The sequence below is a fragment of the Eretmochelys imbricata genome, chromosome 1, assembly GCF_965152235.1.
Source record: "Eretmochelys imbricata isolate rEreImb1 chromosome 1, rEreImb1.hap1, whole genome shotgun sequence".
Lineage (NCBI taxonomy): Eukaryota > Metazoa > Chordata > Testudines > Cheloniidae > Eretmochelys > Eretmochelys imbricata.
The window spans coordinates 198641578-198654003 of record NC_135572.1 but is presented as its reverse complement, the minus strand read 5'-3'; the positions used below and the strand labels follow the sequence as shown (position 1 = coordinate 198654003).

Below are 12426 nucleotides of genomic sequence, written 5' to 3'. Positions count from 1 at the left end.
AAATAAACATTCAGAAAAAAAGGTTAAAGGCCTGTAGGCCGGGGTCTTACCCAAAGCTTAATTATGAATTGCAAATTGAAGTAGATGTGGGAAGCTGATCTGGAAAAAAACAAGTCGTGTTCCCTCAAAATACTCATAACCAACTGACATCGATGAACTGAGCTAATTTTAAAGCAAAGGCCTCTATCACTGGAGCTAATGAAGAACTAGCTAGCTGCAGGAATAGGTGTTTTAGCTTCTCTGTGGGGCAGTGACTGAAGGGTGACATCACACATTTGTCTATGCACATTTTAAAGCCGGTACACTACACCTCCCCTGGCTCACTGGGGATAGGTTATGTCTATTAAAATAATTTCCTCTGCTGTGTTTCCTGACACCTGAGACTGACTTGTATACTCTCCTCTGGGGAGTGAATCCAGGGGTACACAGATAAATTCTTCTGTAATAGGCATCTCAATAGCAGGATCCATCCGTAACAAGATGATTATCAAGAGAACTATCAAAGATGATTTTCCATCCGTAACAAGGAGACTATCAAACCAGTTTACAGTGTCACTACCCACGCTTTTAGGTTTGTGAATGTTCAGCGTCACAGCAGAGTAAAAATACCCTGATGCTTCTGATGTATTGTTTAATCAAAGCATGATTTTGAGGATGGATCAAAGTTCAGTTACATATGTCTATAATTAAATGTAACAGCTGACAAGGACAGCATGAAACCATTGATGCATTTATTTATATACTAGCAACACATTCTAAGAAAAAGGGGGAAATTGGTAACAGAAAATCAAAACCAAACAACTCAGTGCCACTATATACATAAAAATAGAATATGAAATAAACAGAGTAAAAGAAAAAGCTAATATTAAATATGCAAACATACAAATGAATACATTTTGCATTTGTTCTCAGATGTATGAAATGATACTGATGGACGCCCATGCCAGGCTCTGGGTGCTCTCAATGCCCACACATTGCATACAGTCTCTAGATATATTCATATAGACTGTCTAAAATTATCCACTAAGAAAACCAGTCATAATCACAGGATATGCAATTATCCCATCATCCACCAAAGCCCTGGAAAACAGAGAGGTCTTGTAGCATGTCCAGAAGAATAACACATCCAGGGTTGGGTGGACTAAGCTGAGAAGTGAATTCCAAGAGTCAGGGAACCTTCACAGAGAATCAGTTCCCTTTCTTTAATATTGTGGCCTTGTGTATACTACGGGGAGAGATTGATCTAAGTTACACAAATTCAGCTAATAACGTAGGTGAATAACGTACGTGAATAATGTAGCTGAAGTCGACGTACTTAGATCGACTTACCACAGGTTAAACTATGTGGAGGGAGTTGCTCTCCTGTTGTCTCCCCTTGCGCTTCTTGTTCAGGTGGAGTACAGGAGTCAACGGGAGAGCAATCTGCGGTCGATTTAGCAGGTCTTTTCACTAGATCCACTAAATCGACCACCAATGTATCGATCACCGTGTGTCAATCCCCCGGTAAGTGTAGACAAGCCCTGAGGCAGCTCCAGCTTACCCTCTATTTAAATGAATGAGGGAGTAAACTCACTCATCGCAGCACACATCACCAAGGATCTGATTTTCATTTACGGTAAGGCTGCTTTACACTGCTTTGGTTATTTACACCCACTTTAAGGCCTTTTAACACTTCCCAGTGCTTAATTTGTAACAAAAGAGGTGCCAGCGCTCAAGCAAGTAGGCGCTGGGGCTAAGGCAATTTTTTTACTTTCATAACTGACGCCACAAGCCCAGAGGTGCCGGGGCTGTGAACTGCCCAAGAGGTGCTGAGGCTCAGCCCTGGCAAGCCCTGGCACAAATTAAACACTGACACTGCCGGAGTGGTATAAAGTGACTTTAGGCAAACAAGAACCAGACCAAAAGTGTGACCTAGCGTAACACAGTCCATCTGGCTCTTTTCCTTCTCACAGACCTTCCTTTGCTAGTCTATAGGAGGATGTACCCACTCTGTGGAACTGATGGGCCAGACTCCACTCTTCCTGCAAGGAAGATCTCTCTGAATCCAGGTCACCAATCATAAGCCCAGTATGACCCCTCCTGAGCGGTAGGCAAATACAGCTTCCCTCAGCAGTGTCTTGTCTCCACCGCCGTGCAGCAAATAGCCAGGAAGAAGTTGTAAAGGGTGGACCATAGCTTTATCCACAACCAGCTAATATGTTTTCAAACATGACTGTCCTTGTCCATGCTAATGGCACGATTGTGCTTAACATCATGATGTTTAAATTTGGTTAGTTAACGTATTTTCTAACAAGAAAAGGAGTACTTGTGGCACCTTAGAGACTAACCAATTTAATTGAGCATAAGCTTTCGTGAGCTACAGCTCACTTCATCAGATGCATTCAGTGGAAAATACAGCGGGGAGATTTATATACATAGAGAACATGAAACAATAGCTCACGAAAGCTTATGCTCAAATAAATTGGTTAGTCTATAAGGTGCCAAAAGTACTCCTGTTCTTTTTGCGAATACAGACTAACACGGCTGCTACTCTGAAACCCATATTTTCTAACATGATGCATTTTCCCAGTGTAGACAAGAACTTGGAGAAAAGACACAGGTGAGGGATGTATGACAGTTGTACTCAGCAGCAAGGCTATGGAGACCCTCCAGTCCTTCCCACATAGCATGGGGGATCCTAAGCTAACTGAGTTTATTCTACTCATGGTGCTGAAGGTATGAATCAAAGAGAAGCTCTGCTTCTGCTCTGCAGCCCACAGGGAAGGATTCCTGGATGTCCTTCACTCATACACTTCACCAATGCCTCGCCAAGTTATTCAGGCTGGGTCCTAAGCACAGAATTTGGTCCTTAGGAGATAAATCTGCTCACAGATCTATACAGCAAATCTCAGCTGATATTCTGGGATCCCTGGATGCGCAGAATGCCAATAAAAGGGCTGCCATGATGGCCTTAAACCTGATAGATCTGCTCCCTGGAGGCTCTCTCATATGGAGATCCTGGGATAGCAGAGAGCAGCCCTTAATGGTTTCTACAACGGCCAGGAGGGAACCAGCCCAATTAAGGGCAGCCGCAGGATTGGGGTGGTGTGCAAAGGGCATCTTTGTGTCCCTCTCCCCAGCTGTGACAAGTGCTACTCATCCGTAGTTGAGGACTGGCCATTTAAATTAATAGATTTCTTTATGCATGGGATAAATTCAATCCCAGGTCAATAGAACTCAGATCTCAGCTGTAAGGTAAGTAAACATCATATGTAAAGCCACTCTTTGGTCTGCTAACTTATCCAATACAGTCCAGTTACTCAACCACAAGTAGTTCTGGGTTGGAGTCATCCTATGACTGACAGTAATTTATGTTCCTTTGAAGGATGAAGATTCGGATCCGTGTGTTATTTGTCATGATGATCTCGAGACTGGCAGTATAGTGGAACTTCACTGCATGCACAGCTTTCACAAAGAGGTACTGCAAGAAACTCAAGGGGCCCTATTCCCTGTCAGTGATAGTTACTTGGAAGAGGAAGGATTCCATATATGACCTTCCACAACAGCAACTAGACTTTGACTGAGCCCCTTTTACTGGTGATTGAGATGGCAGGTGGGGGTGTAGAAGCTGCTGCACTACTTGATGCTCCTCCTACACTGGATGAATTCCTCAGTGCCCAGCCCGCTGCCTCCATGACAGCTTTGTACTAGAGGAGTGGGACAAAAATTGCCCTAATGCAAGGCCAGATCAGATCCTCTGTATCCAGTGTGTATTTGTTCCTGATATCAATTGGTTGAAAAATAATTATAGCAAAAGAATGGAATCCGGAGGTCTCAGCGGAATTGGTACTGGGATAGGGATAAGAGGGTTTAACTTCTAGGCTCTAGTTCAAATCTCTCCCAGGATAGAAGTGGCCAAGCATTGCTATAAATGTTGGATGCTTGGTGTGAAAGAGTTTGGTGGGTTTGGTACAATCTTCAGTGGACAGCTGATCACATGGCAACAACCAGTAGCATAAATGGCACCCTTATTAGCACTCTCAGCAAAGTGACCAAGGATCAAATTAGCCATAGAAAATGTATCATGTCCCTAGAAATGATCTCCCAAGGTGACGTTTTAGGCATAATGGCTGGGAAGCTTGATACTGCTGCTTATATTATACCTCTTCTGTGGATAAACATAGGACCTTAGTCTCAAGAACTGTCAATCTAGCACTAAATTAACTAACTAACTAACTAAATAAAGAGCGAGAGAGAGCTAGAGATCTTATACTCCTGAAAAATTAAAATTGGGTCTGATCCTGATCTTATTGAAGTCATTTAAATGAAAGCAAAATTGAGTCCAATAACTGCATTCATGGAGGAACTCATGGAGGATGGGTGAGATCATGGAGGACCAGAGAAGGGGACCTGGGGAATTACAGACCAGTCAGTAAAACTTCGATACCTGGGAAGATACTGGAAAAAAATATGTAGGATATGGAAAATAATTGTCTCATTCTACTAGGCACTGGTGAGGCCTCAGCTGGAGTATTGTGTCCAAGTCTCTCTGTCACACTTTAGGAAAGATGTGCATAAACTGAAGAGAATCCAGAGGAAAACCAGAAAAATGTTAAAAGATTTCAAAAACCTCACTTCTGCGGGAAGGTTAAAAAAACTGGGCATGTTTAGTTTTGAGAAAAGAAAACAGAGGGGGAATCCTGACAGTAGTCTTCCAATATGTTAAGGGTTTTTGTAAAGAGGTCAGTGATAAATTGTTCTCCATGTCCACTAAAGGTAGGACTTAATCTGCCACAAAAGAGATAGATATTAGATATTAAGAAAAACTTTCTAACTATAAGGATAGTTAAGCCCTGGAATAGGCTTCCAAAAGAGATTGTGGAATCCCCATCACTGGAGGTTTTTAAGAACAGGTTGGACAAACACCTGTCAGGGATTGTCTAGGTTTAGTTGGTCCTGCGTCATTGCAGGGGGCTGGACTTGATAAACTCTTGAGGTCCCTTCCAGCTTTATTTTCTGTGATTCACTGAATACATGGGTTTTTATGCTGCATTTTAAAAAAACGGTTAGATCAAAGCTTTGGTCATGTATAGGAATTTACCAATCATCCCTCTCAAAAATCCTGGTAGTTGAGCATCAGTGCAACAAGTTTCGATTGCTAACTTTCTCTTTCCCATATTCTTTTCCTCCAACAGTGTATTGAAAAGTGGCTGCTAAAGAAACCAACCTGCCCAACTTGTCGCATCCATGTGCTCATGTCAAACTCTATTTTAGACCTTCATCAACCAGGATGAAAAGGAAGCTCAGAAGGACTCCACAGAGGACTCATTCAAAGCTCCATTTCACTTAGAGAAGAAAAAACAAAAAAGAATTGTCATGCCTTAGATCACAGGGTACAAGGTAGTTATAACAAGTATAGCTTTTTTTAATGTTAGAAATCAACTTTAAAGATCAAAAATGACTTAAATGAAAACCAACTAACACATTCTGCCTGTGCATGCCACTGTAACATGAGAATGTTTGTGGGAAAAGAATGAAAAAAAATATTTGTTTTTACAATTGTACAGACAACTGTAAATAAAAATCACACATTTGCTACAAAAAGAAATAAATTTAATGGTGAATTTAACTCATTTTTGTTAAATGGCTGGATGATATGATTATTATACAATGGGGGAACTCTTTAATCCATATTGAGAGAATTAAGTGACACACTGGGATGAAGTTAAACATTTATTACAGTGCCACTGAGAGACTCTGGATTGACAGATATTACAATGAAAGCAGGAGCAGTGATGCTGTAATCTTCCATTTTTCTCTAAACTTTCCTCACATTATTCTTTTCAATATCAGTATATTAATCCTATTCATTTTTGGGGTTCTAGGTTCCCATGGCTATTATGAAAATCAGTTGACTAGTTGGTCGATCAGATCATAGTGCTCTGGGCCAGTTGAAGGACCGATTTAAAAAAAACTTGCTTATGCAGAAGACACTTCAAGAAGATATATCAACAGAATATAATTCCACTAGCAGTGTTTAAATTATGGCAGATGTAGTGATACAAAATGAGAAAGGGCAGGAAATTATTGTAACTATAATCATATGCAATACAAATCTAAGGCTGACTCTCATCTCATGTATCCCATAAAGTCAAATTATGCCCTTGAATGTGCATGCAGGAGTCTCACTGGTGTGGATGTGAGCAGCACAGGTTGCGGGGCAGAATTTGGCCTGTTGCTTAGGGATTGCAGCATATACTGAGTTGGTCAGTATGGGATATTGCTGGTATGTCTAGAACTGCCCTCCATCTATATTCTCTAGTCACTAAATCATTATGGAAAGGAATTCCCAAGCCATACATCAAATCCCATAGGCCAAATTCTTCCATATCATCACTGATAGATTTGAAATATTGCATTCCCCAAGAATCAGCCCTATTTTCCATGTTGTTTAATGTACTGTCTATGTGAGGCCTTCTGGGAAGATTGTTCCTTGACGCAGGGCAGAACATCATGAGGAGACTGATAGTATACATCTTGTCCCAGGGTCATTGCACATTTGGTCTCTACTCTGAAAGAATCTTTCAAAGGGTGCAGAAATGGTGTCTGATCCTAGAGGTATCTTACTGAGAATAGGGAATATTTATTTTTCAAGATAGCAAGTTTTCTTCAACAAATACAGAAGAACCTCAGTTTTATGAACACCAATCATTTGAACAGTCAGTTATATGAACAATTTTTCCAGACAGAAAAAAAACCCACAAAACAAAAGTTATGTTAATGAAGAATAAGTCAACATTCCTTCATATTCCCATGCCCTCAGTGCATTAGACATCACTTTGCCATGGTTTGAAGGACAAGAAGAAAGCAAGGCATGCACCACACTGCAACTTATGCACCATACTTTTTGTAATCTTGAGATGTTCAGTTTTATAAACATTTTGATTTTATGAACTCTTCAGTCCCCAATTTGTTGATAAAATAGGGGTTCTATTGTACATCTTCAGAAGCAGTTGTTTCTTAAAGCCATCTGCCTTAGCAACACCTTTAAAAAAGAAGAACATTTTCCTACCTGACGATCTAAGTTGAGTATCTGTTGCTTAGTAGATCTATCCATGATTTGTGTGAGAGGGTCACAGTTCTTCTTCTCTTATCAGTCAGGTAGATGGACATTTGGAACTCTGATTTCACTCCACCATCATTCACAGAAAAATTTCATTGCTCATGTTTTCTGGTCACAATATCCTCTCTTAAGAACTAAACACAACAGGCTATTTTTTGTTGTTGTTCTCTAAAAATATAATAGTTGAAAATCAGAAAAGCTCTTCATACTTTCAAAACAACTCCATTAATGAGAATATGAGAGTGAACTTCCCCTCCCTTGCTTAGTCTGTCACCGTTAATATATTTCAGAGAAAATCTCGGAAAATTAAGTTACACTGCACATTAGAACCTTGATTCTGCAAACTCTTGCACACATGCTTAACTTTACTACCTTGAGTAGTTCCAGTGAGTAATTGTTTGCAGGATTGGGGTCTATGCTAAGATTTTTTTCTGTCAGATAAAGTACCAAATCTCTTAAGCAATAAATAGAAGCAAATGGACATATAATACAGTTAACTTTCTTAAAAGACATAATTTTAAAAAGAAATTAGCAAAGTGGAAATCAAAATAAAACAAAAATGACGGAATAAATTTGATAGTGCATCTTTACTTATTTCAGATAGTTTACAGAAGAAGTGTTACCTGGGAGTTGGAGCGGGGACTGAGCATCAGGAGTCATGGCTTTTATTCCTAGCTCTGCCACTTACCAGCTGAATGACTTTGGTCTGGCCATTTCACCTCTCTGGGCCTATTTAGACAATCTGTAAAATGAGCACTAGTCATACCTGTTATTCCAGGGCATTGCAAGGCTTAAAATTCCATCACCAAACTTTGTTAACCAGAAGACATGCTGGAAAACCTAGGCTGTTATAGCACCAGTGATAAAGGTCATAGGGTGTTGCATCAGCTGCACTGTTTTATCATTGGTGATGTCATAAGGCAATGAAGTTCATTCTTCTCTGTAGTATGGCGGTATAAATTTTTCTCCCAGTAAAGAAATATCTTTCTTTTATATTGTTAGATGTAGAAAACCCAATTTTGTCCTTAGATGCAGAAATGCAACTTCAGAAGCCGTAGTTCCCAAAAAGTTGGTCTGTCCCCTTTCCTTTAAGAAAGAAATTATCTCCATTTTTTACCCAAGGTACATCCATCTATAGTAGCGGGTCACAGTGTGAGTGGGCTGTAGACAAAGTGAGTAACTACACTGCTTATTTCCTTTTTACAGTGAGCATTGGTGGGATAGGCAACCTAGCCACATTAACTTACAGTTAATGAATGTTTTTTGCTTCGTTTTTTTGGGGGGGAGGGAGCAGGGATTTCTCAATTTTCTTAATAAGTATCTACATTGACAACTATTCATCTGGAACAGGTGTCAACAATGAAATAGATAGATAAGATACCTCAGACATCTCTCAGGCCCCTTCTCTGCTTTGCCTGCTGGGACCCCACACACTTGCACTACTAGTCCAATTGCCTCCATATTTCCCTGCACAGTCCTGCTTCCCCTATTCCCCTAATTTTCTCACTTCAAAACATGGTCCCACCATAGTTCCTACCATTCCTCCTATTTTCCTATCGCGCTGTGTTCTTAAACTGCTGCTTATACCCCTGTATTTGACAGGTTTCAGAGTAGCAGCTGTGTTAGTCTGTATTCGCAAAAAGAAAAGGAGTACATCGGATGAAGTGAGCTGTAGCTCACAAAAGCTTATGCTCAAATAAATTGGTTAGTCTCTAAGGTGCCACAAGTACTCCTTTTCTTTTTCCCTGTATTTGAGTTACCTAATACAGTATTTTTCTATGTATCCCTGTGTACATGTATACCTGTGTACATGAATCAGTGTTGATACATACTAACACAGAGATAGAGGGAAATGCTAAAACAACTAAATTTGCAAAGGGGGGTATATAGTAGAGAGAAGGAACTGTGTGGAGGGGTGGACAGTAATATGCTGGCAGTGTGCCTAACATACCGACCCTGTGAGCAGTGACTTTAATTCTGGAAAAGAAAGAGTGAAGTGAGTTAGCACTGACTCACTGTTGCAGAATAAACTGAGACTTGGATAGACTGGCCTGCTTTCAGGAGATAATCTGTTGCAAACACCAGCCCTGTTTTGGTTGGGAGGAAGTTGAAGTGGGACTGAGCCTGAGGAGCAGGCTTGGCTGGAGAGCTCATGTGAGGAACCCAGGATCCTAGGGTGGCTTGTCTCTGGGAAATGATTCAAGTGAACAGGTCAGAATCAAGGAGAGGTAAATATGTGAGAGGTTGTGGTGTCCAGTGTGGACAGAGGAGAACCTGTGAGGAATCACTTCGGGCAGGGCTTGAAGATCCTGGAGTCTTGTTTGAAGTGTGATGGGAAACAGGGCCCTGCTTTCAGGGACCATATTATGGAGTAAGATGGGAGAGTACAGGAGCCTCCAAGAGGAAGAGGCTTGCCTGGAATCATAGAATCATAGACTTGGAAGGGACCTCGACAGGTCATCTAGTCCAGTCCCCTGTACTTGTAGCAGGACTAATTATCTAGACCATCCCTGACAGGTGTTTTTCTAACCTGTTCTTAAAAGTCTCCAATGATGGGGATTCCGCAACCTCCCTAGGCAATTTATTCCAATGCTTAACCAGTGCTTAACCACCCTGACAGTTAAGAATTTTTTCCTAATGTCCAACCTAAATCTCCCTGGCTGCAATTTAAGCCCATTGCTTCTTGTCCTATCCTCAGAGGTTAAGAAAAACAATTTTTCTTCCTCCTCCTTGTAACAACCTTTTACATACTTGAAAACTGTTATCATGTCCCCTCTCAGTTCTTTTTCTTTTCCAGACTAAACAATATTCCCTCATAAGTCAGGTTTTCTAGACCTTTAATAATTTTTGTTGCTCTTCTCTGGACTCTTTCCAATTTGCCCACATCTTTCCTGAAATGCGGTGCCCAGAACTGGACACAATACTCCAGCTGAGGTCTAATCAGTGTAGAGTACAGTGGAAGAATTACTTCTTGTGTTTTGCTTACCACATTCCTGCTAATACATCCCAGAATGGTGTTTGCTTTTTCTTCCAACAGTGTTACACTGTTGACTCATATTTAGCTTGTGGTTCACTGTGACCCCCAGATCCCTTTCTGCAGTACTACTTCCTAGGCAGTCATTTCCCATTTTGTATGTGTGCAACTGATTGGTCCTTCCTAAGTGGAGTACTTTGCATTTTTCCTTATTGAATTTCATCCTATTTACTTCAGACCATTTCTCCAGTTTGTCCAGATCATTTTGAATTTTAATCCTATCCTCCAAAGCACTTGCAACCCCTTCCAGCTTCGTATCATCCGCAGACTTTATAAGTGTACTCAGTATGCCATTATCTAAACCATTGATGAAGAACAGAACCGGACCCAGAAATGATCCCTGCGAGGTTAACCTTCCAGCATGACTGTGAACCACTGATAACTACTCTCTTGGAATGGTTTTCCAACCAGTTTTGCACCCACCTTATAGTAGCTGCATCTAGGTTGCATTTCCCTAGTTTGTGTATGACACAGTCATACGAGACAGTATCAAAAGCATTCCTAAAGTCAAGATATACCACGTCTACCACTTCTCCCCTATCCACAAGGCTTGTTACCCTGTCAAAGAAAAATATCAGGTTGGTTTGACATGATTTGTTTTTGATAAATCCATGCTGACTGTTACTTATCACTTTATTATCTTCTAGATGTTTGCAAATTGATTGCTTAATTATTTGCTCCATTATCTTTCTGGGTACAGAAGTTAAGCTGACTGGTCTGTAATTCCCTGGGTTGTCCTTATTTCCCTTTTTATAGATGGGCACTATATTTGCCCTTTTCTAGTCTTCTGGAATCTCTCCCGTCTTCCATGACTTTTCAAAAATAATTGCTAATGACACAGATATCTCCTCTAGTATTCTAGGATGCATTTCATCAGGGCCTGCTGACTTGAAGACATCTGATTTGTCCAAGTAATTCTTAACTTGTTCTTTCCCTATTTTAGCCTCTTCTGATCCTACCTCATTTTTACTGGCATTCACTATGTTAGATGTCCAATCACTACTAACCTTCTTGGTGAAAACCGAAACAGAGAAGTCGTTAAGCACCTCTGCCATTTCCACATTTTCTGTTATTATTCTCTCCCTCCCTGCCTCTCCCCCCGCCAACCCATTGAGTAATGGGCCCACCCTGTCCTTGGTCTTCCTCTTGCTTCTAATGTATTTGTAGAATGTTTCTTTTTTTTGGTTACCCTTTATGTCTCTAGCTAGTTTGATCTCGTTTTGTGCCTTGGCCTTTCTAATTTTGTCTCTACATACTTGTGTTATTTGTTTATATTCATCCTTTGTAATTTGACCTAGTTTCCACTTTTTCTAGGACTCTTTTTTGATTTTTAGATCATTGAAGATCTCCTGGTTAAGATAGGGTGGTCTCTTGCCATACTTCCTATCTTTCCTATGCAGTGGGATAGTTTCCTCTTGTGCCCTTAATAATGTCTCTTTGAAAAACTGGCAACTGTCTTTTATTGTTTTTCCCCTTAGACTTGCCTCCCATGGGATCTTACCTACCAGCACCCTGAGTTTGCTAAGGTCTGCCTTCTTGAAATCCATTGTCTTTATTTTGCTATTCTCCCTCCTACCATTCCTTAGAATCATGAACTCTTTCATTTCATGATCACTTTCACTCAAGCTGCCTTCTAATTTCAAATTCTCAGCCAGTTCCTCTCTATTTGTCAAAATCAAGTCTAGAACAGCCTCTCCCCTAGTAGCCGTCTCCACCTTCTGAAATAAAAAATTGTCTCCAATACCTTCCAAGAAGTTGTTGGATAATCTGTGCCCTGCTGTGTTATTTTCCCAACAGATGTCTGGGTAGTTGAAGTCCCCCATCACCACCAAGTCCTGTGCACTGGGTGATTTTGTTAGCTGTTTTTAAAAAAGCCTCATCCACCTCTTCTTTCTGGTTAGGTGGTCTGTAGTAGACTCCTACCAGGATATCACCCTTGTTTTTTACCCCTTTTATCCTTACCCAGAGACTTTCAACAAGTCTGTCTCCTATTTCTATCTCAACCTCAGTCCAAGTGTATACATTTTTAATATATAAGGCAACACCTCCTCCCTTTTTCCGTCTGCCCTTCCTGAGCAAGCTGTACCTGTCTATACCAATATTCCAGTCATGTGTATTATCCCACCATGTCTCTGTGATGCCAACTATGTCATGGTTTTGTTTATTTACAAGCATTTTGGGTTCTTCCTGCTTATTCCCCAGACTTCTTGCATTAGTATACAGACATCTAAGATACTGATTTGATTCTACTGCCCCCCCCCACAGTTCTGTCTTGTCTCTCCTTTATCCC

The 12426-nt window shown here is 40.7% G+C and overlaps 1 protein-coding gene across 1 annotated transcript in view; it reads left to right on the top strand.

Moving 5' to 3' along the window:
- The window catches only part of LNP1 (leukemia NUP98 fusion partner 1), a 34791-nt gene extending 29481 nt beyond the window's left edge, over positions 1-5310 (top strand). Inside the window, exons 5-6 of the mRNA XM_077817678.1 lie at positions 3365-3457; positions 5175-5310. Coding sequence (XP_077673804.1) covers positions 3365-3457; positions 5175-5273 — 192 coding nt within the window. The 3' untranslated portion in view covers positions 5274-5310. The remainder of the gene's footprint in view (positions 1-3364; positions 3458-5174) is intronic.
- The last annotated feature ends 7116 nt before the right edge of the window (positions 5311-12426 follow it).